The sequence below is a fragment of the Corvus cornix genome, chromosome 2, assembly GCF_000738735.6.
Source record: "Corvus cornix cornix isolate S_Up_H32 chromosome 2, ASM73873v5, whole genome shotgun sequence".
Taxonomy (NCBI): domain Eukaryota; kingdom Metazoa; phylum Chordata; class Aves; order Passeriformes; family Corvidae; genus Corvus; species Corvus cornix.
This window is the reverse complement of record NC_046333.1, coordinates 101454664-101481505: the sequence shown is the minus strand read 5'-3', so window position 1 is coordinate 101481505 and position 26842 is coordinate 101454664. Positions and strand designations below refer to the sequence as shown.

The 26842-nt window shown below is 39.7% G+C and overlaps 1 protein-coding gene across 2 annotated transcripts in view; it reads right to left on the bottom strand.

The window, feature by feature from the left end:
• The window catches only part of PIEZO2 (piezo type mechanosensitive ion channel component 2), a 293385-nt gene that overhangs the window by 53846 nt on the left and 212697 nt on the right, over window positions 1–26842 (bottom strand). The window contains exons 18-29 of one of the 2 annotated variants that reach the window (XM_039549190.1): window positions 25550–25591; window positions 20112–20144; window positions 19521–19762; window positions 16398–16558; window positions 15286–15462; window positions 14984–15109; window positions 13318–13518; window positions 12063–12267; window positions 11822–11923; window positions 11187–11352; window positions 1460–1703; window positions 174–270 (exon numbers count right to left, since the gene is read on the bottom strand). In XM_039549190.1, coding sequence (XP_039405124.1) covers window positions 174–270; window positions 1460–1703; window positions 11187–11352; window positions 11822–11923; window positions 12063–12267; window positions 13318–13518; window positions 14984–15109; window positions 15286–15462; window positions 16398–16558; window positions 19521–19762; window positions 20112–20144; window positions 25550–25591 — 1796 coding nt within the window. The remainder of the gene's footprint in view (window positions 1–173; window positions 271–1459; window positions 1704–11186; window positions 11353–11821; window positions 11924–12062; window positions 12268–13317; window positions 13519–14983; window positions 15110–15285; window positions 15463–16397; window positions 16559–19520; window positions 19763–20111; window positions 20145–25549; window positions 25592–26842) is intronic. The other variant, XM_039549191.1, reaches the window with a different exon arrangement.

Sequence of the window (26842 nt, the reverse complement as noted above, 5' to 3'; positions counted from 1 at the left end):
ACTGCAGCTGGGAAAAGGTGCTCTCTCCTTGCAGTGATGGTGAGCTGACATTTTAGCTCAAGATTTTTCAAAAGGTAATATGTCAAGGGAAGGCAGAACTTAAATACAGCAGAAGCTTTTAAAGGTGATTCTTTATTTATGGAAAATTATGGAGAAAAATAAGCTATACTTACGAACATGGTAGCCTTTAACTGTACAAGCCAGACTAAATGCCTGAATCACCCAGCAACTATTCTCAATTAATGATTCAATGTAGCCACATGCTCCTATCTGCAAAGTAAAAGGACAGTTTCATATAACGAGATAAAAATAAAGTAAAGCAGAAGTAAAAATAAGAAAAATTGCATCTTTTTAAATTACATGAGAAATAATACAGCCAAGGGCGGTCAAATTATTCTCATTACTAAAAGAGTTTGGTAGAAAGTGGCTTTACCAGTGACACACAAACTACTCTTAGTCAGAATTTGGGGTTTTGATTTTCAGTGAGATAGGAGGTATGTGGGGTTTGTTTGTGCTTTTGCACAGAAAGGGACACATCTGGCATATGACACGGTGTGACAACTAAGCAACTTTTATAAATCACTGACTTAATCCTGCAAACATACATACATGGACAAGCTCCACTGAATTCCCAAGCATAAAATGAAGGACATATGTAAGCATTTAGAACATTTGCAAATTCAAACCACCCATAAATCAATTTTATTTCAATATAGTGACTTAAATAAATGTAAAAAGAAAAATGTCTGTTCTTTGCAGTCCAGCACTAAAAATGTTCAAAGCTAAAAAGCAATTGCCAGGAATAAATCTAAATTTATCTTTCAAAAAGATTGAAATTACTGGCTTGTCTTAATCACTTACCAGTGCCACTGCAAGAATATATAGAAAAGAGTTAATTATGCAAGAAAATATTTAATATTTTGCAGAAGAATTTAACATTTAATTATTAAATACATCTCTTTCCACCTGAATTTCACACAAGTTCTAAAGGAAACAGTACTGGAGTTTGTAAGTTTGTAGTCAACCTTACTAATTACATTACATCACAGGACTGCCTCTCGTACTATGTTTGAAAATTCTTTATTTAAATAAATTGTCTAATTAAATGTGCACTATTTATCAACATGACTAATCTTGCACTTCTTACTCAATTTTCACTCCACTGAGATTTTCACAAGACTTCTAAGGAGAGACTTTATTAGGCAAAGAAACCAGAATGTGGCCCTTTGAAAACAGCTTGAGAGCTTTCACAGAGCCCAATTGAGTACATGGGCACACATTTTCCAATGATGGATAAGCACTGCCATTCTGTAGCAATGCTGAATTGAAATGGAGACTGCTTTGCGCTTGCAGAGGGCTGTGGTCCTGAAAAAGGATTTTTAATGACCACTCAATGCACTGTGCACATTTCCAATGAAGCTGAAGTGCTGAGGGCAGAGGAAAGGCAAGAGCTACCTACCGACAGGATGTTCTTCATGGTGATCACAAAGACATTGTAGGCAATCAGCCAGTCCCAGTAACGCAGAATGCTCCTAATGGGCTTCAGCAACAGGTCTCCACCAAAGAGAAGGAAATAGAAGCAGGCCACCAAGTAGCCCATACAGAATATGCTGATCCTTGTGGTTCCCGTGATGAAGATTATGGTAAGCACAAACCAGAAGAGGTAGCTAAATATTATCACCTTATACATGTCTAAGTAGGACCTGGAAGTAAAATAAGGAGAAAAAGTTACCATTTTTTCCTGAGGGCAATGTTATCTTTCCCCTTTCTGCACTACTGGCTGCCACTTGAACCTAAGGTCTTCTGGGCATTCTCACACTTCAGCATTTGTGCAGGTGCTCAGCACTAACACCATGGTCAGGGGGTTTGGTTCATGCACAGGTCTGCCCAGCTCATACACTCCACTCCAGCTCCTTTGTGTAAGCACTTGCTACACCTGGTCAGGGCACTGTGCTTGCTGCAGGATCAAGCCTTGTATCATGGAAGGGAACAAAAGCTGTTCTCACCAAACTTCATGGTAGAGGGATATTATTTGGCAATGCCATACATGCGATCTAAAGGCTGTCTGAGGTCATCTTTTAAGAAGTCTGAGAAGTAGTATAGCAAATCTATTTTAAAAAGCCGACTACAGTACACCCCTGCAAACAATTCCATATTTATTGATGACTTCTAGGGAATTCAGCCTGGTCAAAAGGCTAGTTTTCAAAGACAGCTGCTAAAAATATCTTTCTCTAATGGAGATCAACTGCTAAAGTTTTGAGGGGCAAAAGGTTTCTAGAGAACAGAAATGTGATAGAATTTACTGAAGCGTTTTCCAGGAGGCTGTGAGATGGAGCTATCTGAAATCAGCCTGGCCCACAGTGGGAAAGAGAGAGAAACAATTTGGTGTTTTCAGATTCCTTAAAATCTTGACTTAATATTGACTCAGTGAGCTTTCAAACAAGAATATCTGCCAAAGGCAATACCAAGTACTACATATAGCTAAACACTGCAAAACCAACTAATTCTTAGTTTCCTCCCATTTACAGTGTTTTGATTCCAAATCTAACTGTGTTTTCAGAGTCTGCTCACCCAGGCTGCAAAACTACATTTGTCAGGAAACCAGGCAGGGAGACAGAGCTACAGGAGTGCACATATACCTAAGCCAAACCATGTAAGGAGTAAATGAACTAAATGCACTGTATGAAGCCACATAAAAAGGCCCCTGCTGCTTGATGTTCTCAGGCTCAGAACTTTCTAGGAGTATGTATTTATAGTCCTACAGTTATAGGCCTGTATTACATATTTCACCAGAGAGGTATTTAATGAAAGGTAACGAGAAAGCTCATTTATGTTTATTTCCTGTGAATATTTAAGAAATTTGTAATCTACTGCCTGTGAAATCTAAAAATATCATGACTTTGGAGATGTTACTGGGTTCTGGGTGATAAAACATTAACAAAGAATCAATATGCACTTGGAAAATAAGGAAGATATCAGTCAAAGAGGTCTTCATTAACTTAATATGCACTGGAAATGGTGCTCTCATTTTTTCTCCAGAAAACTATATTCCGTTTGATATTCCTTTAATAATAACTATTGGTGTGTGGGATGGCTAGGAAGAGATCACTTTCTTGACACTGCTCTATTTCAAAAAGCTTGTCCTTTGCTACCAACAAAATGCATCAGCATCTTTTGAGAAAAGCCCAAAATAGAACCGAATTGATCAAAAAACCAGCAATATCTTAACACTCTTCAAAAGAAATGAACTCTGACTCTTAGAGACAACTGGGACTGTCTCAATCCAAACTTCCCAACCTATACACATGGCATTCGCTTAAGTCACAGTCAGCAGCACAGCAGACACTACTCTTAGATTAAAACTTCTGGAAATTAGAGAGAATATGAAAAAGAAGACAGCAATCTAGCTTTTTTTTTTCAGAATAATGGTAGCCATTTGCTGTATTTTAGTAGTCATCTAAAATACTAAATACATCTGTTCTTTTTATAGCCAAAATATACACTAAATATAATAGCCTTGGGCGTCTCTAAACCACATCTCTGAACTACAAAACTGGATGTAAAGAAAAACTTCTCAAAAAGCAGGAGGCAATACTGCTGTGTTAAGTGACAAATAATGTAGTCCTTAAAGATGGAAAGCATTCTGACTTTTGTAACTGTGCAGTTGCAAGCAAGTCCAACAATAAAAATGGCTCCCAATAATTCATTTTGGAGTGGAAATCTTACAAAATGGTGTTTGAACAAGTCTGCCAGGACACACCTAACCAATGAAGATTACCAACCCCTTTTGTGCTATCCCAAGAAGAATGCCACATTGAACACTATGGAGAGAACCACTCAAGTTCTTTCAGGTAGATAAAAATTTTCCTGAAATCATACTTCTTTCAGTTACAATATGCAAAATCTTGTCTGTTACAGTGTAGTCATGCATGCCCCTAATTTTCATTAATTGTTCATATTGATATGGATAGGTCAAGTGCTGTAAGAGCAGGAACAAAGATGTGTCTTGGTGGGGAGTTCTCAACATACTGCCTCAAATCATTTGACACGTTCTCATACGTAAATCTTTAAATTCTGCCTCAAAGCCCAGAAAGTTAGGAAGTGAGGCCTTTCAGTTCCTTGCTCTGGGATCATAATGCAACAGTGGGAGGCTGAAGGACAAAGGCACTCCAGCAGTTAAAAGACCCTACACAAACCCATCAGGACAGTAAAGGTGCTTACCCTCTTTTTAAAAGCTTCTACACCGACAGGAGAAAATGTTTAACCTTGGATAGAATACACTGTAATTTTATGCTTTCACTGCAGACCACACAGACCATTAGTTTAATATCATTTAAATCTTCCAAACCCACATTTTATAAATGTTCTTTAAATCTCCATTCATTCACCAAAAACAAAAGGCTACCCTCAGGATGTGATATTTGACAACACACCTTAGAAATCTGTACAGCTGGTTCCCAAGGGGACAATCCCACTCCCCTTCACTCCTTCAGCTCTGCATTTCAGCCCCTTTTTTGGCTTTGGCTCTTTGAAACGGTTTCAAGAAAAAATTTGCAAAAGCCTATTTATTTTGAGGGAGGACAGAAGGAAAGGATACTTTTCCACCCATTCAGCCTCCAAACCAACTCAGTGCTGGTGTGATGAATGCAGAAAGGTGGGAGGGTGTAGCGGGAGGCCAGGAATAGTCACACATCTGAGGAAGATTAACAACTACACCAGTGCACCAAAAGCATCAAACTATGGCTTTTGGTAGCATGACAGCCTCTGAATGAGAAATTACAAAGAAGAAACCGGAAAGATTAATGAGAAATAAAACCCACTGATTTTCCAACCATGTCATTAGTAGAACCCACTAATACTCTGGAAAACATTTTGGAAAAAATTACAGTATCAATTTGCTCAAAATCAAGGAAGACAAAGTCTGAAGTTCATTCCCCACATCCATCAAAGCTATCGTAACCTCAGATGGCTCTCTCTATCAAATTATCTGCTTTTCTTTTCTAAAGTTTTATTGGTCCTACCATGATTATTTCAGTACTTTATTTCCACAGGAATTAACTTTTAACTGTAATATAATCCAGCCTGTTGCAGAGAGATTGCTCTAGGTGTAGTTGTTTTCCTGGCATGTAACATGTTAGGAAACATGTTAGGCTATGACCAGTCTAGTGTCTGGCCCTCTGCCTGCAGGCACCAAGACGTGCTGATGCTGCAGCCAATAACCCCTTTCAGGAAAGGTATTTGTCCTCAGCCAGTGCTTTGAAATTTAGGGGAAGAACACACGTCTTACACACTGATGAGAGCCTATTGTGGTGATGGATGCAGCTCAAGGCTTCTTCACGCTGGAGGAGATGCTGTAATGTAGCTTCATTAGCTTCAAAGCCCCCTGCTTTGTTTTGAGTGTGGTACTCACCTCCAAGGCTCCTCCTCTAGCCCTCTTTTGATAACTACCTCTTCTCTCTCCTCCAGACACATTGTCCCTATACACACATGTTCTGTAAGCTACGCCTACTCCCAAATTTCTTCTTTCTTCCATTCCTTACACTCTTAGCAGTCTGCATCAGAGCTCATTTCCCCTTCTAATCCCAACATTGCTAATTTCTCACCAAGCTTCCATCCTCAAAGCCTTTCCCTGTTGCTCTATTTCAGCTTTCAGAAGGCAGTTTCACTGATTTTCCCCTCACCAACAGCAACATCCAATCTTCTGAAACCTAGCTCCTTTATTGCAATGGACTTCTTCAAATCTAGTGCTGTGGATGCCACAGGTCTTAGTTCCTACTATTTTTGTTAAACCCTCTCCAAGGATTGACATTCTTTTACTATTACTTTCTTACCAGCAAAGTCCTCCTTTCATGCTTACATCCACTTTAAAAATACCCAAATTCATAACTGTGTTATTTGTTGAGGCTCATTTTATTAGCAACAGAATGTTTATCTGCTTTAAATAACAAATATGACAGGAAGCCTGTAATGTTCATTTGCAGGTCCTACCTCACTAAACTAAGTTGGAACACAGTTCCAAGACTGGCATTAGAGCTGCCTTTCAGACATTTTAACTGACTCCCCTCTTGATGATTCTCAGAGGACAGGTATTAAAGGGGACAGTTCAATGACTTTTTCTGCTTTTAAGTGGAAAAAAGCAGGTTACAATCCCAAGCTTTTTTTCCCTGACAATGTGTAGGAGAACATCTGAAAACTTCTTGGGAACTGAAATGAGAATTTTCCAGCATTAGAGACTGTGGGAAAGGATTATCTTCAGTGAGGTTGCTTTAAATCCTGTATCATTCTAAAAGCTCCTATTTCTATTCTTTGTTCTTATTTCTGTTTCAAAGTCCTTTGGATGTGCACTCTCTTGGGGTCAAGCACGTTATCCCCTGAGAAATCTGGGGGTGGAAAGACAAGAAAATTTCAGGAAATCTCTTACTTGTACTGTATTTATCATTGTTGAACTCAAGTATTTCTCCAGAGAGAAGAAAATGAAGCATTTTGGAAATACGTTCTTGTTCCGCCGCTGTTTATATTGCAGTTAAAAGCTTTTTATCCATGCCTACTAGAACAGTGACCAACTAGTATCTTCTCAAGGGAAGGGATACTTCAGAAAGGGTGCTTTGGTCTGCAGCTGCCATTCTTTTACATAGCAGTAAATACACATCAAGCTTCTCAGAAAACCCAGGAATACCAAGCAGAACTCTTTTTTAAATTTTTTTTTTTCTGCTTCATAATTTATTCATAACCATGTTGTCTTCTCTCATTGTTTGGCTCTTTCTGACTGACTTTTGGAGAAATGTCATTATTAATTTCACTTGCTTGGATAAGGTTTGAACCTGAAGTTCTTGTCCATGTTACTAAATATTTAGACCCTTCTGAAACTTCTATTGAAAAGCACAAGATATGTTTTTAGACAAAGCCCTTTCAGTTCCAAACTGTCTTGGATGGAGCCCAGATACATACATTTTCTTCTGAGGTAGATATTCAGTGGATTACCCAGAGCTTGGGAGTCCTTCTTTTAAAGATTTATAACTATTAATAAAAGATTTAGTAACCTTAAGGTGCTGTCACCTATTCTCTGGTGCTTCTTTGAAGCAAATTAGGCGTTTAGGATCACAAATGTACAGTGCAACCTCTCAAAAATAACATAATCTAAAGCTTGGTATAATTTACATTGTAGTGAAAGCATTGAAAGAGACACTTAAGAGCTCAAACAAAGGTAACATACCTTCAAGAACACAAGAACTTTTATGCAGGTCATACTAAAGGAAGGTCTGTTTATACTTAGAGACATCATCCTACATGTTCCCATTACAGATTCATGCAGCTAACACTACAAACAAACAAACAAACAAACAGAAGTTACAGTTTAAAAAGGGGCAGAAGGAAGACCTGGGGAACTACAGACAAGTGAGCCTTCCCTCTGTGCTTGGGAAGATCATGGAGCAGGTCTTCACGGAAGCAGCGTTTAGCCACATGGAAGACAAGAAGATGATCCTAGCATGGCTTCACTAAAGGAAAATTGTGCCTGCCCACTCTGGTGGCTTTTTATGATGGAGTGACTGCAACACTCTGTAAGATCAACAAATAAAGAAATGACATCTACCTGGACTTCTATAAAACCTTCAAAATGGTCCTACACAACATCCTTATTTCTCTAGATTGGAGTGACATGGATTTGATGAATGGGCTATTAATGAATAAAGAATTGGCTGGATGGGTGCAGCCAGAGAGTTGTGGTCAATGGCTCTATGTCCAGGTGGAGTTAGGTAATGAGTGGTGTCTCTCAGGGTTTCTGTCCTGGACAGGTGCTCCTCAATATCTTCATCAGTGACACAGAGAGTGGGATCAAGTGCACCCTCAGCAAGTTTGAAGATGGCACCAAGCTGAGATGTGCAGTTGGCACAACAGAAGAATGGGATGCCATCCAGGGGCACCTGGACAAGCTTTAGAAGTGGGGCCATATGAACCTCATAAAGTTGAACAAGTCCAAGTGCAAGGTCCTGCATCTGAGTCAGGGAAATCCCAGACATGAGCACAGACTGGGAGAGGAATTCATTGACAGCAGCCCTGAGGAGAAGGACTTGGGGGTACCCAAGTACTTGGGAATGAAAAGCTGGACAGGAGCTTATATTGTGCACTCACAGCCCAGAAAGCCAACTGCATCCTGGGCTGCTTCAGAAGAGGTCGAGGGAGATGATTCTTCCCCTCTACTTTGCCCTCACAAGATCCCACCTGGAGTACTGCGTTCAGGTCCCTTTCTCAGTCCAAGAAAGACAGGGACCTGTTAGAGCGAGTCCAGAGGAGGTCCAAGAACATGGTCAGAGGGATGGAGCACCTCTCCTATAAGGAAAGGCTGAGAGAGTTAGGGTTGTTCAGCATGGAGAAGAGAAGGCTCTGGTGAGACCTCATTGTGGTCTTGTAGCAATTAAAGGTGTCCTATAAAAAAAGGAGAGAAGTGTTTACACAGGCATGCAGGGATAAGACAAGGGGAAGGGTTTTAAACTAGAAGAGGAGAGATTTAGATTAGATGTTAGAGAAATTCTTTATTCAGAGAGTAACGAGGCACCAAAACAGGTCACCTGGAGTTGTGGATGCCCCATCCCTGCAAGTGTTCAAGGCCAGGTTGGATGGGGCTGTGAGAAACCTGGTCTAGTGGAAGGTGTCCCTACCCTTGCTCGGGAGGCTGGAGTTAGATGATCTTTAAGGTCCCTTCCATTTCAATGCAAATCAGTCTATGATTTCATGATTACCTGCCCAAATATCTACAAGAAAAGATATCATAAACAGGAATTTCCTTTGCTCCTGAATGCATTAATTAATAGGTTTTCTAGTAATTCATGATTAGTTTTTCAAACAAAAATGTCCCTCTTCTTTTTTCTTTCTCTGTCCTGTTCTTTTCGTTCTTCTCCTTATTCACACAACATAAAACTGTCACATGAAATGGCTGCACAGATTTTGGCATTTAGGTGGGACAAATATAAAATGATCAGAGTTTATTTGTTCAGCTCACCACCATTAATGGGTTCTTTGATTTTCTGGGGCTTTTTGTGCTCTCCATCAGCAATGTTACTTACTGCCTAATACATGCAGCAAACTCCCAATTAAATGGTTGCATATTGCTAATCACCACTCCACAGGTCTCCTTGGTCAGCACACGCCCAGCAGTGTGTCTGAGTGGATGTCCTGCCACCAATGGCTTCAAGTTGATGCATACCATGCACATGAACCAAAACACTGAAATTAATCCAAAGGCTTGTGGAGGGGCAGCAGGCCAGTTCTGCTTAACTTGCCTTCCACTATAAACCTGACTCTGGTTTCCACCTAAAACATTCAAAGAATATCCTCCGTGTTTCAAAGTTTTCATGTTTGTCCATTTGGGAATATCTTATACAGATGGCCAGAATTATCTATCAGATTCCAGAGAACATTGAAAAAAATGCCAAAAGAGGCTGTTTAAAAAGCAGTGATTTTCTTGCCTTTTTCTCTTCCAAAGACAGCTTTAAAACACATTCTCATAATTAATGAGTTTTTTCACAATGATTTTTTTCTGGACTAAGGAAGGAAAATTCGATCTTTCTGCTAAAAACCAGTGATGGTCTTCACCAGTGACCAAACACATCAGCGCTCCTGATGCAACGGCAGCATCAGCCTTTGCTAAGATGGACACCAGTGGCAAGAGAAAACCTCAGGCAATCTCCACTACATTTCCTCTCAACCAAGCCCTATTTGTCAGATATTTTTTAGAAATTTTCCTCACTTGATGGAGCATTCTGAAGAAAGATTAATACTTCTCTCTTCCTGCTTATGTTACTGAATCTAGAGCACTGGGTCCACTGTGTAGACTGGAAATTCTCAAGGGGGAGAACTGTTCAACCTTTGCCCAGTAGTGACTATAAGTCTCTGGACAAATGAGTCAATTGAATGTTTCAAAAGTCTCCCTTTCAAAGCTATTTCAAGATAGATTTGGCAACCAATTGCAACAGAAATAGCAGGATCATCCTAAAGATCTAGAGAAGGACTTGTAGTGATACCACTTGTCTGGTAAAAGAAATAGGAGTCTGTTATCAAAAGGAAGATTTTTATGGACATTAGTTCTAGACATTTTTCTATTCCTTTCATACTCAGACATCTGTTGGTAACATGCATTCACAGATCAAGTCTGACAGAACACCACAACTAAGAAATCTTACTCTTCCCATTTACTCTTGTGATACTGCAAAACTTCCAGAGACAAGTTCAATTAAGAGAATGCCCAGCACAATTTAGAAGAGCTGAGCTAATCTGTGTCTGCTGAAATGATCACACAGGAACAGTTCCATTGTTTGAAGGCCATTCAGAAGAGACTGCCTCAGGCTCTGCCTCTTTATATATTATTCACCTTAAACAACCCTGTAGGCAATGCTCAGGAACAAGAAGACCTGTCAGTTGTCCTTCCAAGACACTTTTAAGGTTCTTACGCCTAGATGAAATAGCACAAAGGAAAGTCTCTTCGAGTATTATTTTGATTGTGCTTAGACAACAACTCGGCGGGACACAATTGATGACTTTTTGTGATTAAACACATACATGCGAAACTGCAGACTCCAATGGATTCTTGCTAACATGTCTGTGTTTGGAGGGAAACCAACAGAGCACTTACGTCCAATATAAGTGCTGCCCCACCAGGCATTCATGGAGGGAAATTAAAATTTGGGTAGCAAGATTCTTTCTGAAATTGGAAATATAGAGGGTTAGATTAATGTAACAGCTGAACTACCTTTTTTCTCCAAACTTTCTAAATCCACATGTGCACAGATAGCATGAAAGTACTGGTGACCTAAAGGTGAACATTTTTCAGTGTGTTGGTTGCCTAAAACAGTGGTTGGACATGATGGTCTTAAAGGTCTTTTCCAACCTAAACAAGTCTATGATTCTGTGAATGCAGGCTTTCGGTCAAATTTATCACTGAACTCCACTGGACAGCACTTAAAACAATCACCAGTTTTAGAAAGACATGTTTGCATCCACCCTGTTCTAAACCAGATGCTGATTACTCAGAAATGAACTATCTGCTGTCTCATACAGCAGTATGTTAGATGGGAACATACATGAACGCAAATTCCAAGTAAAATTGGAAGCTGTGAGAATGACTTTTACCCTAGTGAACTTTATGAAAAGGAAGCACTGTATTTTCCAAGTGTTTAAGATTCAGTTTTTACCGGCAGTGGATGAAGTCAGGAACAGGGTTATGCTGGCTAAAAGAAGCTGCATCAAGATTCATGCAGATTTCCACGTTGTCTCCAGCCATGATTCGTACTGCAGCTTTATTTTCATCCTCAAATGTCTGCCTTTGCAAGGATGCACACAGAAGCAGCATGAAGTCATCTAGGAGAAAGCGGTGATTGGAAGGAAAACTTCAGTCATCAACAGAGGTGTAAGGAGAGTTGTGATATATTATAATGCAGTTATCAGACTGTTTTCCCACACTTTGAACCCCCAAGACTGAGCAGTTTTCAATGCATTTAACTCGGAATTGAAATTTATTAATGTATTTAGGTTTTTTACCTGTCATTTTTTATGGCTTTTATGGAGAAATAAATGAGAAAAGGGGAAAAATTCATATATTTTGATGGTTGAATTATTAAAAAAGGGATACAGGAAAAGAAAATGCAAAAATAACTAATTCTGTGAATTTTTCTACTATATTCAAAGCCATGTTTAGTATTCAATCTCCCAGAAAAAGTGTCATCTTGCTACTGAAGAGTAAATAAAAGGCTGGCTTCAAATTCCACTGTACAGATGATTTAAGTGAAGGACATATAAACTCTTCCTAACTATGTGCTAAAATACTTACACACAAGGAAGACAGGGTTCGGTCTCACAATGAAGTCTGGAAAGTATAACCACTTTATGATGTTGGAGTTGAAGTTGGCATTGCCACTTCTCCATGGATAGTCTGTGTGACAGAAGCATGCAAAAATTCAATCAGTACTTTATAAAAATTACTTAATCCTTTTCTTCAGAATACTTACCAATTTTCCAGCACTTTTCTATAAAAGCAACTAGCATTAATTTTCCATAAAGGGTGTCCTTACCTTTACAAGGAGCAGGTGGGATGCCAATGCAAAGGAAGTACTGGAATGTAATGATGCATGCTAGAAAACAGCAATATTTTGGCCAAATCTCTGCAATAGCTTTTCTCCTACGTCGATACAGCACAGCAATCAGCCAGAAGGCATGAATCATTGCATAAAAATCCATCCTCTGACCAATTACATTCACTGATAGAAGAAAGCAGGTCTGGAAACAAAGCAAAGAAACTTAGGCAACTTTTACGACCTCATGGCCAGTCAACGCAGCAATAATAAATTATTGTGGATCCTGACAGAATGCTTGGACACGTGCTGCATGGAGCCCTGTGCAGGAGCCCTGTGCAAACCAACATGCACTGACAGCAACTTCCACCACTCCACCCAAACACACAAATTTTTGGTACTCCTCTATCTAGAGCAGGTTTCCATTATGTGATATCTAAGGACACAGAAAGGAAAGAGCCTTGTCACAACAGCTGAGACGTGAAATGTTTGATTGTTGCCAAGCAAAGAACATATTACACAGCCACATATTTTGATAGGATGTACAGGTGTGGAAAAGAAGATTGGTAACAACTAAAGCTATCTTCATGTAGGAAATGGACAAGGTATTCAGACCATACAGCTTCTATTGGTGACAGACAAATCCAGTCAATTCCTGCAAGACAGCTTTAATTCTCCATTATTCTAAAGGCTCTGCATTCCAGCATTTCTGTTCTCTGCCTTCAGTGAAAGCAGTCCCTTCACTCAGTACCTTGAAACATGTTTTGAACCTTAGTGAACACTTAATTTATTCAGTGCACTATGCTATTTTGGTTTTCTCTTCTCCCCAGATTAGAATAAGCTTAAAATCATTTCCCAAAGGAAAGAACTTGCTGGTTTCTTTTAATTTTCACTCATCCTTAATCCTCAGATGGCTGTGAACAGTTTACTCCACAGATCAAAGCTGTGGTAGTGTTTAACAGATAGGTCAAGACCTATCTGTTAATTATGAGTAGATTTAGGATTCATTACTCTTGGAGTTGCCTCCTTCAGACAGGCATAAAAAATTTTGACAAATCACTATTTATGCAAAGATTTTTTCAAAGTACATTTCATTTGCACATAAACAGATAAGGTGAGGGAGCAGAGATGACTAACATGAATGATGACTAAGAAGCATCTAGATGTCAAACGCAGTCCAAGCTAGTATTCAAAAATAACACAATCAAAAGGTTTGGAACTATACCATAAAGAAAAGTAATACATAGTTATTTACCTCCAAACCAAACTTGTAGAAGAAGTAGTTTATGAAATACTTGACACAGTTTACCAGTCCATCATCCAGATGTGCTCTTGTAATATCATGGAAAATTGTTTTAGTCACAGGTGCAGTGAGGTTATTTCGACACCTATAGTATTCTTGATGACGGTAGATTGTAACTTCAAAAGCCAGAATAGCCAGCATCAGTAAGTTGTTCTATGGGAGACACAATCAGAAGAATATTAAACAAAAGTCAAAACCACAAGAAGCTATAAAATTTCCTGATAAGCATAAACCCATTTATACTCAGATTGATGGTATCACTGAGGACTTCTGCACTCCAGAATGCACTGACACCTATTCCCAGCTACTATGATTAAAAAAAACTTAAGGTTCACACCAATCCTGGATTTTGATGAATCATACAGACATCCAGGAGATACATATAAAGACATTAATTAAAAAATAATATAATAAGAACTAGTTGTGGAAATGAAGGGAAGGAAAAAGGCATTGACCCATCCACGTGCCCTCTCATATTTCATAGCTTCTCTTAAGGTATCGTGCTTCGTTTTGCAGGAGATAGAAGATACAAACATACACAAAAGTCACCTGCAGAGGTTCAGCTGTCAAGCACTGACTTCCCAAAACAAGGATGTTGGGTAGAGCAAATTTAACCTGAACACTCTTTTACATGAACAGTCTGTCAGTCTTCTCTCAGGCACAGGTCCTTCTCTCCCAAAGCCAGATTGACTAGGATGTAGTCAGGGGTGGCTATGAATTGATTTTTTATTTATCTCAGGAGGGAGATCTGCCCTATGCTCAATAGAAGAGAGGTACTAACTAACTCCAAAAGCTGCTTAAAAAAAACAGCTCAGAGAAAGTCCCTCAAGGAAGCCATAACTGAAGCAGAAGTGGCAAACTCTAGATCTCTGTTATCTGAGAAATATTTGGGACAAGAATCTCCTGAAACAGATGCCACTGGGATTTTTATGTTTTCTGACAACCTTAAACTGTGTATATAGAATGTGGGAGATTCTTTAAATTGGTAAGAGATATGGTTTTCCTTAGGACTTGGCACATTTTCACTGTAAGTAAGGCTTTTAAATCAAGACAGGAATAATAAAATATTGCTCACAGGCATCAACTAAAAACAAGAAGAAAAACAAAAGACATCTGTTTACTAGTGTTTGAATGAATGATTCTCTTAACTCATTATATTTTCATATATTTTCATATATTTTCATATATTTTCATTATATTATAATAAACTGTGGCTAAAGAATAAGCACTTAAAAAAATTAACTGCTTCTAGCACACACTGTCATTCAGGGCAATTACTCCCAATTAGACCCATTAGTCTTTCGGCACCTGAAAGCCATGTACCTCTTAATTACTTAGAGTTCTTAAATATCTCATTTCTTAAAGAGCTTTTAACAGGTGGTAAAGTCCAAAAGTGATACTTCTGCATGAAAGAATAACTTAATTGGTACTGAATCCCTTCTGGAAATGTTCTGTGTAACAGATGTGGTTTTCTGTTGCCTCTTTTCCTCTGTACTTCCTTATTGTCAGTGGTTGGCATTACATTTTTTTTAATGTGTGACAGATTATTTATTTCAAGACAATGCTACTTTCATCACAAATAAGAAAATATCGGAATACAGATAATTAAAGAAGTTACCCTTAAGTACACAAGAAGGGGATTAGATTTTCTCAATCCAACCCACTCCGCAGGATCAACTGGCCCACTGTAGAGCACTGAGGTTTTGAGTTCTTCTAAATCAACCTTAGTTTCATTCTCTCCCGGCTAAAAACAAAATGCAACAGTTATAAAACATGACTTTAAAACTGCTTGGGGAGGGTATGATAATCAACACTAATACATCAGGTGAACTGTTACTTTTGTACTTGAGATGCTTCCTTTTGCTCTCCTTCACTGAGGAAGACAGCAGTCAAACCTTTTAAATATACATTTGTACTCACCAGTGTACAGTTACTGGAAAAAGTCTTGGGATCAATAGATGTGAGCTGGTACAACATTTTGCAGACAATAATCACACATGTCCAAACAGTGCAGATACTTGATGCCAGTGGGCGAAACTGAGCATATGGCAAAGCAAGAGCCCAGGCAATTAAAAACACAAAGTTAAACAGAGACACCTGAAAACACAAAAACAGTACAGAAATTACATGGAGTAACATAAGAACTGAGAAAGTCTGACCTTTTCCACAGGTAAAAAAAAGAATTGTTCAAAAGAAAGGGACATGCAGAAACTTTGAGGAAAATATTGAAAAAAAGATTACAGCAATACTCACAATAACACAGACACAAAGTAGTAAGTGAAGAAGGAAAAACTTTACAGTTGGTTTAGGAAGAAATTTACCACTTACATAACATTAATACTATTAGACCCACAAAACTCCGTATCTTCCTTATCCACAGGTGTGAAATACAAAGGACCACATGCAGCTTCTGCTGCTTTAGTACACATGAAACAAGAAATGGCAGAGATCCGTGTGTCTGTGCAACTGACCTTCATCCTCTTGACTTTTCCCCCCCAAAAAAGTGAGAAAAGGGATTTTTTTTTGTTTTTAGTGAATGCTGTCCTACCACCCTGTTCAAGAAATGGCTATGCCACATAGAGAACTCACATTGCCCACACCAAAAGTACAGCTTAAAGCATTGGTCCCTTTTTCTTTAGGCATAGTTCCACATTCTTGTTTCTTAAGCATTATACCAAGTTTAAATAATTTTTCTATATGTACCTTCCCAGTCCTTTCCTACATCTTCCATCCCTGGACGGTGCCCACAGACAGTTTTAGCAGTAGAGAGGTTATGTCTCTTAAATCCAAAGAATGAGACTAATAAAACTTTAATACCTGGAGAAAAGGGGAGGGCTGAGACTCTTGAGACAGAGAGAATGTGGAAGATGTCAAGGCAGGTTCCCAGCAGGCAACAAACCCAGATGGAGGCCATAATTTCAGTGAGGTCTGACAGGAGGAAGCCCTCTCCCTACATCTGGATGTGTAACCACATGGCAGATGCTGACAAGCCTCCACAATATGTAAGAGTTTGACAGTGGGTGTTTACTTGCCTCTTTCACTGTGACCCAGATGATGTAAGATGAAACAATTTTGATGATGTGCAGCTCCAACAGCCACCACACAAAGACTTGCATCTTGTGAAAATACTCCAGGAATTTCAAAAACAGCACTGTAAGGCGGTCGATCACCAGATGCCACTTGTTCCTTAAGTCTGAAGGGATGTTCAAGCAGAATCATTGTGAGGACAAAAACAGAAGGTCTCTGTGAAATGGAATACTCCACTAGACAACAACGAGCTTTCTGCTTCTCTTCTAAGCCTTAGAGTAAGACAAGATGGAGGATAAAGGTACAGCTCAGTGGTTAACTAAACAAAAATGGGGTTGATGCCCACTTAGGTGGGGTGCTTTCCCTTCTGACCCACATTCCCTGGAAGGATTCCGCACTTCAAAAGCAGCAGTGGTGGCCTCCCTTGCCAATTTTGCTTTTATTCCTCTCATCAGAGCTGTTGTTGGACTCTCGTCCTCCAGTATTTTTGGACCTAAGCTTAGAGATCTCATTCAGGAACTAATTCCAGCCCTGGTCCTTTTCCAGCTAGAAAAGTAAATTTTTTTTGATGCTTGGAAGCTATGGACCCAGCCGATTTCAGAAAGCGCAGACGACTACTACTCAGAAAGATTTTCAGCCAGATTGGAAGAAATCCATGCACACTAGGACTTGGATTCCTGTCACATGGGTTTAAACAACTGTACTATAGACATCTTCAGATGTCAGAGTTATCTAAACTGCCTTGCAAACAGCACAGCCTCTTAGAGTGTGACCGGTGCCTTCACAGGACAGACATCTAAAACAAGCAAGGCAAACTGTAGTCCAGTCAAATCTTTCTCTCTGTTGAAAAAGCTTGAGCAAGTGGAGATCCTGAAGCTGGGTGAAAGTATCCCTTCATAGGGGTGTTTGGCTAAAAAAGTCACCCTCCCAAATACTATCCCAGTGAGCAAGCTTGCGGCATCACCTACTACATGTGAGTGTACGTAACAATAAATCAATCAATCAATAAATAAATAAATAAATGCTGAACAGTGCTGTTTAAGTGACAACTTTGCTTGTGGACTGGCTGCAAAACTGTTTTGCCTGGCTGGTACATATTACTATGGAGTCTTCACACTGTATTCAGGGTTTCAGAAGCATTTGGGAGATTAGGAAGGATTTTGCATGCCATGAGAACATTCTTACAGTTTATATCAGAGGTGGAAACATTTGCAAGTGATACCAAAGCACATCACTGTCTAAGCTGGTAAAAATGCAAAGGAGTTACCACCTTCTTTATGTAATTATTTCAAATTACCACTTTATTTAAGATATAAAGCACACCTAGTGGTTACTCATGCATATTTGTGTGAAGAACACATGCACATTTGTGTGAAAAAGCAGACTTCTGGAACACCTCACGACCAAATTTCATTTTTTTTTCCTTTGCCTTTATTCTCCAAACCCAACTTAGAAAACCTGAATAAAAATGATGAGTGATGTAAATTCCATGAGCACATAATTAAACTTGAGAAATTAATTAAGCTACAGAACTCTAATCCTACATGTGTTTTTATAAGCACAATGAGAGTATTTAAGGGAAGTCTTTACAGCGTTAGATGTTCTCACTCAATCTTTCATTGCATTTATTTTATTTGCAGTGTTGCATCACGCCAAGATGTATCCAGACAGTGCCAGTTAAGTGGAGCAGGCAGATAAGGTGCTATAGCAAGCGCTGTCTAGCATGGCCAGGCACTACACACACAGGGAAGAAAATACAGGCCTGACTGCATCCACTGAAAGATTGTACAACACTCTGCTTTGAAGTCTGCACATGAGAACATGTTTAATGTCAAAGCTCTGGCCACATGGCTGTGTAAAAATGGTGTAACTCCCGCAGAAATAAACTCATGTGCAGCTTAAAGATGGATCCCCTTGTGCTATTTCGAAGCAACACCAGCTGCAGCCCCCCACTTCCCTGCTTGCATGTGTCGCTGCACAGAGCAACCTCCACCAGCTGGCCTCTGTCCCAAAGCCCTTCCAACAAGCTGGGATGGCTGGAGTGCACCCGACCCCTCACCCCTCACAGACAGCATGAAAGCTGGCCAATAAAGGTTTCCACGGCCCATGAACCCCTCTGTGAGGGCAGATGTTCCAACCAGGAAAGGTAAGTTGTTTCAGCTAAGGTTCAAGCACTGGAACAGGCTGTCCAGGGAAGGGTGGAGTCACCAGCCCTGGAGGTATTTAAAAGATATATAGATGTGGCATTTAGGGACATGGTTTAGTGGTGGACGTGGCAGTGCTGGGTTAATGACTGGACTCAAGGATCTTAAGAGCTCTTTTCCAACCTAAATGATTCTATGATTCCCGGGGGCAGCTAAGCCTGATGTGCTGCCATTTTGCCTCGTCAAAGACCATCTTCCTATTTATGTGTCACAGTCCTGTGAATATTGGCATGAGTAACCAAATTTGCAGTAAGGCCCCTTCCAAAGAATACAGCTTCCTTGGGTGTTAAATGCTCTTCCCTGGTTTCACTTTTGGCTCATATTACAAACTGAGTTATGGTAATAATTCATTTTAGAAGTTCATATTAGCAATATCAAGGATGACAATATAACCCGTACCCATGTCTGCCCTTAAGCTTTTTTATGTTCATCTGGCATCAGTTACACATTCCATATTCAGAAGTGAAAACTATGACACTAATGTGTACATAAATAATGAAGTAAAGCCATTGGGACTTCTGGGGAGGGGTGCCTTGAAAGCATGCAGCATCAGATATTAAATATGTATGTTGTATTATTTTCTTTGTTGTAAGGAGATTTCACTATAAAGAAGTTCTTAGGATTTGGGTAACCGTCAAATAATTTAACCCAGACAACCTAGAAAAAAGAGGGAGGGTTTCTGTTGGTTTCTACCTCTCAGCACCCTACAGTATGACTTTTTTCCTTAGAAGAGCCTGTAGCCTGTTGAATAATTGACAAGTAGCCATCTGCTCAGTTTTTGTCAGGCTCTTTGACACAGACTGCATGCAAAACTAGAAGGAAAACCTGGTGACTGAAGTTAACAGGGATGACCAAGAACAAACCACCTGTTGACATTGTTAATTAAGGCTGAGGAAGGAAAAATTTGCATTCTGCAGAGCTTACCTGTAGTTTCTTCTTCCTCTGATTCATTGTCTTCATCGTCATCATCATCATCATCTTCTTTATCCTCATCCTCCTTCTCTTCTTCTTTTCCTTTTTTGACCCTCCCTTTCCCTCCCTCCCCCTCTGGCTCTTCTGTTCTTTTCTCACCAGCCTCTTCCAGCATTTTATCCTCTTCCTTTTCTCTGCTGGCTGTTAAATTCATCATAGTTATGTCAGGCAGGCTTCCATCTTGGTGCACCAGTCTGTTGGTAAACAGTAGCATGTCAGCAAACTGAGGAGTAATGACATCGTAGTCTTTTTCTTTTCCAAACTGTATAATTAGAAAAAAATAAACTGTTCATGGAAAATGCCTTAGAAGTAGAAAAGTTAATGATTCTGGTACTCTCTCCAAACACACACTGAAAATCGAGTTGTTGGAATGTATTAGTAACTATTTCTCACTCAGATACTAATGGTTAGTTAGTAATGAGTGGTATTGACACTTAAACTTGACATTTTCCCCACTGGAGAAAATGGTCAGAGTTTAAGATGTAGAAGCATGAAATGACATTATTTAAGAGGAAACATTTCATGACTTCATAGGGGACTTACTCATTTTGGTGGTTTGGTATTTTTTTCTTGAGGCTGCTCAAAGTAATTGGAACAGAAAGAAAAAGGGAGATGAGAACAGAGGGGTTACAGAAGAAGGTCATTGACAAATACGTCATGCTACATAACAAGTCATAAAGCATTCTCCTACTCCATCTGCGGAAGCCTTCTGATGCCAAGAGCATGCCATCATGACATTCACGGGGTGCCTTTTTAAAGAAACATGGAATTGCAGCACAGATGGAAAGGGGCAACCTATTTACACCAGTGCTAAGCGTGGTCACTGCTGTACCATGCTCTGAGTAATGCAGCTGAACCATCACAGGTATCTGACCTATCACTGTAAATTCATTTCTACCTTCTTCCAATTAAAAGATGCAGCTGGAAACCCAAGGAAATTGCAAATTTTCTTCCATCTATAGGTTTGGGAAAAAACAAAAGCAAGAATTCCATGGCTGCACCTTCAGAAGATTTTATCGTATCTGTCTTTGACAGTACCATTCATTCTCTCTCTCTTTGCCACATCTCACAGAGAATTTTTCCTTGATTTCCAATTGTCTCTAACTAAATCTATCAGTAAGTTCCACACTACCAAAACTGGAATGTGATTTAACTGATCTAACACAGAAATTATATTTCTCCAGTGCCATGGTGCCTTTTTTAAAAATGAGATTATTCAGTATATATATTTTCTTTACTGAGAAAATAAACATTTTCTTATGGTTTCATTTTTTCTCCTACAGCTGTGCTGTAGGGCTCACCTCCCATAGTTGCAGAAAACCCAGTTTCCCTTTGACTATGACTTCTTGCAATAAAGTCTCCCTTTAGCAAGTGTATATCTATATGATTAGGTCACTAAATGTTTGGTTATGCTATTGAAATTACTACACTCAGCATACTTTCAAGCACGTGTAAGACTGTTCTAATATGCTACAGTACCATCTCAGGGGTTTATTTTTCTTGATGTGAAATTCTGGCCTTTAACCATTTAGACAGGAAATTCTGCCAAGTCTAGGATTTTCACAGTTTAAGAACATAAAAATCTAGATTTTTTTTTTCCCCTGATCATTAAAAATTAAGAGAATAGGCTAGGCAGTTAATGAGAAGTTCAAACAAGCAGAATTATTTTTCAATCATTTGGGAGTCACAGTTTCTTCAAGATGGAAAATTTGGTGTCTCAAATGAAGGAAAAACTACAGAAATCTGACTAAACAATCCTGAAGTAGAAATGCCATGCCAGTTATCAAAAAGCAGAAAAGGTGGTTTAAAATTAGAAGTTTAACAAGACACTCAAACACCAAAAAATATCACATAATAATATTTAATCACATTTTAGCCACATTTGTGACAAAAATTCCTCATCATGGGTTGGGAAATGAACCTGAGTGTCTAATAACCTGAAAAACTCTTATAATCAAGAATTTATTTTGTAGCTTTGGCTACTGAAAACAGAATCATAAAATGGTTTAGGTTGGAAGGGACCTTAAAATATCCCCCCCCACTGCCATGGGCAAGGACATCTTCCACTAGATCAGGTTGCTCAGAGCCCCATCCAACCTGGCCTTTAACACTGCCAGGACTGGGGCTTCCACAACCTCCCTGGACAGTCTGTTCCAGTGTCTCACCAGTCAACAGTAAAGAATTTCTTCCTAATTTCTAACTTAAATTTCCCTTTTCAATCTGTACCCATTACTCCCTGTCCTGTCACTACAGTTCCTGATGAAAAGACCCTCTCCACCTTCCCTGTAGGCCCCCTGGATACTGGAAATTTGCTGTGAGGTCTCCAAGCAATCTCCTCTTCTCTAAGCTGAACAGCCTCACCTTTCTCAGTCTGTCTTTGTAGGGGAGGTGCTCCAGTCCTCTTACCAACGTTGTGCCTCTACTCTGAGCTTGCTCCGACAGTTCCAGGCCTTCTTATGTTGGCGACCCCAGAGCTGGATGCAGCACTCCAGGTGAGGTCTCACCAGAGCAGAGTAGAGGGGCAGAATCACCTCCTTTGACTTGTTCTCCACGCTCCTTTGGATGCACCCCAGGAATCCATTGGCTTTCTGGGCAGTGAGTGCATGCTGCCGGCTCATGGTGAATTTTTCATCAACCATCACACCCAAGTCGTTCTCCTCAGTGCTACTCTCAGTCACTTCTCTGCCCAACCCATTGGTGTGTCTGGGATTGCCATAACCCAGGTGTAGGACCCTGCACTTTGCTTTGTTGGACCTCACGAGGTTTGCATGGGTCCACCTCCCAAGTGTGTCAAGGTCCCTCTGGATGCCATCCCTTCCCTCCAGTGTGTTGACAGCACCACACAGCCTGGTGTCATCAGCGAACTTGCTGAGGGTGCCCTCAATCCCACTGTCCATGCCACCAACAAAGATGTTGAGTGGTCTCAGCCCCAGCACTGATGTTGAGAGACACCACCTGTCACTGGTCTCATGACCAATGAGCCACTGACCAACTCTGCGTGCGGCCATCCAGCCAGTTCTTTATCCACTGAGTGGCCCATCCACCAGATCCACGTCTCTTTCATTTGGAGACAAGGCTATCATATGGAACAGTATCAAACACTTTGCATAAGTCCAGGAAGACAATGTCGATTGCTCTGCCCCAGTTTATCAATGCTGTAGCCCTATCGTAGAAGTTCACCAAATTTTTCAGGCATGATTTGCCCATAGTAAAGCCATGTTGGCTGTTACCAATCATCTCTTTTGGGGCTCTTGGTTATTTTCATATCTAAGACATGGATCAGCTAGCATATACACTAAAAGGATATTCAAATCTCTATAAAGTGACTAAACATCAATGTTCCCTAACAGGACATAACTAACTTATATTTACCTAAAACTCTAATAAAGCACCATTAGGAAGGTCATGTATAAAGAAGAGAGAATGAATTTTCAGTTCAGTTCAACTGTTATGGAGATCCCTGGTTACTATAAAACATCAGAGCTCATTTAAAAGACAATGCACCACGAAATGAAAGTAACTATATAATCAGACAGGTTTTGTATATGTGCAGTTGCATTGACTTTTATGAGGTATCTTCCCAACTAACTTTTATAATGGAAAAATCTACATTCACACTGGTGTAAATCAAGGATTTAATGACTTACCTCAGTGTAAATTGGACAGAAACACAGTAACTCTATAGGATTTTGTATGAGTAGACTCATCTTTCTCTTATTCATATAATTCCCATTTGTATTTTGGAGATCTGGGAGGCAATGGGGTTATAAAGATGGGTACATGCAATACATATACCTGATAAAGCCTCAGTATGAGTTTAGTTTTCAGTAGGCTTAGTTTTACTGGCATCAGTAGGCTTGAGCATTGGATCATGTGCTCAGGAGATCCAAGGATAGACAAAAAGCCCTGCCCAATGTTTGGAAAGTTAGTCTACTTGGAATCTTTCTTCCAAAACTTCCTTATGTATTGCTAGGGTTCTTTTTGCAATTTTTTTTTTTCACTACAAGATCCCATTATATTGTAACAGACAACAGTGAGGTATTAAGATATAAAAACTTCACTAGAATTTTTAAGACAAGCTACCCATACCCATCTTCACAGCTAGTGCGATATAACGTCATTGTTGGAAGCCACATAATAATGGGAAATTATCCCAAATAACATAGAAGTATTATGTCTGATACTTAGGAAGAGAAATAACTAAATAATAATTCAGGCAAGAAGCCTTGAAGGTACAGCCACTAGTGCTTTTAGCTGAGCGCATTTCTTACCCTCAGGTTCATTAAACAGTATGTCAATAATGGGAAGTATATCAGTAGATCTAGTTCTTGGCAACAAAGCAATTTCAGTGGCACTAAAATCAGGCATGTGACACAGGTGCTTGCTGGATTCCTAGTACTTTCATGTATTTGTAATCGACTAGAGCAGGAGATTAATTAATTGAATGCATTATTAAGCATCTTTTGCCTTTGATAGTTTTTTGCTGTTTATGAATTGCTTGGAACTTTCTAGCTAAAAGAAGTTCCCAAGTATTTTTCATGCAATACCTTAAGAAGAGAAAGCTTTCTGCTCTGCAGAACACTAGTGACCCATGTTTTGAGTATTTGGTCTGCAACACTCAAACTGAGCACACAGTGCCATACCTCCACTCGCAGGGCTCCGAGTGCCTTTATGGGCCTTTAAGGGGATTTGCTGCCTGAATCCAAGCCCTGTTGGGGTATGTGGCCAGGCCAGAAAGCCTCAGTGAAGGAGGACCCTCTCCTTTCACTGGGTGCTGCTTTCACATGGAGGCTTCCACTCCTATGTTGTGGCTGCATCACAGCTGTGTCTGTGCCTGCTCCCGTGCCTCCCTGACCCTAAGCCTGACACACAGCCTGACACCCTGCCTTCACTGCAAACCTGGCTTATCTCCATGGACTCGCTGGGACCTCAGCGGGTTGTGGCTGACCCTTGTTACTGATTGCAGACCTGATCCTCACCCTCAGCTGTTGGTCCACGTTTCTGACTGCCCATGGGTGAGAGTCCAGCCTTGCCTCCTGGCCATGACACCCTCGGCAAACAGCTTGCCTGCCTTAGCCAAGGTGCTTGCCCTCACCACTCCCTTAAACACAGACTTTCTGCAGACCAGAATTCCAGCTCTGGTGAACTTTTAAGAACGGTGACCCAAAGTACGTGATGACTTTTCAAGAAGGATCGTGAACATGACACACAGAGCAGGCACTCACAAATATCTAAACAAGGTATCTTCTTGGTTTTTCTGTTTATATTCAGTAGTGACAACAACTCAGAAGTCCTTTTATTCTCAGAGATGATTAAAAAATAGTGCACATTTATTCCAGTCAAGTATTTTGAAAGGAATCTAATTTATGGAGTAGTTTTCAAGATGCCATTTATAAAGGGATGATGATGATAGCAGTTTGGATCCTGCAGCACCCAGCTCAGCCCATGAATTAACAGCCTTAGCATGCAATGGTTTCAGTGTTCCCTTTCCAATGCTAAAATTTCAGTCTGTACAAACTCACAGCACATACCACACATTCAGTTGAGTGGGCCCTCAAATTCCCTATCTTACATGCTTGGAGAAAACAGGGATGTCTGTCTCTCTGTCTGTGTGTACATAGGCACATGCAGGCATGCATCTTTCCATGCACAAACAAAGGGTAGATAAACGAGCCTCCTCAACCAAATCTATTGCCTGCAGCCAATTACAAATAGCACCAATTATTCCTGCATTGAGGCGTGGGCAAAATTTAGGAGAATTCTCAGCTGGGAGAAGAAACTCACAATGTATGAATATGCAGAAGAGATGTGTTAACTGCTTCATTAGCTTTAGGAAACTGCAATACCTGAACAACATTATCTCCCTGCTTACTTCACAGTACTGCGCAGCAAGAACATACTTTTCTTTAAGGCAACTAAGAAGTAACAAAAAAAAATAAGGTATATTGGTTTTAAAGGAAAGGAAGAATTGAAGTACCCACCTATTAATTATTAGATATACACGGCCATTGACTTTGGCATGGCTATGAGGTGGGAGATGAAAGCACAAGATGAAAATGGGAAATGAATTAGAGAGAGAAAAGAAAACCATTAAATAGGAACGAACGCACTTTCCTGTCTACCAATGTGTTATGACACACTGTCATAACAAAACACACTCTGAAATCTTAACATACACCATTCAGTGAATGTCTAGGAAGCTTATAAATGCAGCTCTTAGACCTTTAGATCCTATACAAGTTCAGTCAGAACTACAGAAAATTTTCATAGTCCCCAAGATGTGAGAACAGCCTTTACTGCCTTACTTCAAGTAAGCCTTCGAATACCACAATTTTTTAAAATGATTTTTTCCTTCTTAAAAAAAACCATAAAGGTAATTATGGCAAAGCATCTTATCAGAGAAATTATCTACCTCATAGCCTTTATCTCTGCCATTCCATAATTCATGGTACAGCAAGGAAATGGGCATGGAAAATCCTAATCAGAGAATTTTTCTTTCCCTTGCAGATGTAAAACTGACACATTCAGTTCTGACATCTTTATAAATAGTGAGAAGTTCCTCACTCTGCCAGTTCCAGTGTGCCAGTTTCTGTGCCCTCTCATTGCAGCTGGCAGAGCCTTACCCTTCAACTCACTCTGCAAATTTTGCAGATGAGAAACAGCATTTTAATAAATGAACATTCTCAGCAATTTTAACAGGACTCTTCAGTTAGACACAACTGTAGTAATCACACCTGGCAGTTCAAAGGTAGATGCAGGAACTGGACGTGCTTTCTTTATTACTTTCATGACCACCCCTCAGCTGCTGTGATCATTCTAAGAAGCTCACTACTAAAAGGACTGCGTTCTGTCTTGTTAGTCAAAATGAAGGTTCTAGTTCTTTATTTAAATTTTTTTTTGTTGCAAAAGGTGCAGCATAAAAGCAGTTTAGAAAGGTAAAGCAGTTGTTAAGTGAATGATAGTTTCTTCAAAGCAAAAAGGAAAATTAAGTTTTAGTAGCTTTGAGAGAAAATTACACATATGCATGAATCTTTAATCTGTTTTAATTGCCCCTGAAATTTATTACTAGCATCACTGTTAAGCTGAAGTTGGTTGTTCTGTTAGTTCTTATCTAGCTTTATGCATCACCAATACAAATGTCAGCTGAGCTCTCACTGCAAAACTTTGAACTATAAAGTCAGCTGATGTTCAGTAGTGATTTATTGCATCAAGGGAAGAAAAGAGATGTATTTTCATATACCAGGCAGTTTTAACAGGAGTACAGATAAAGAAAA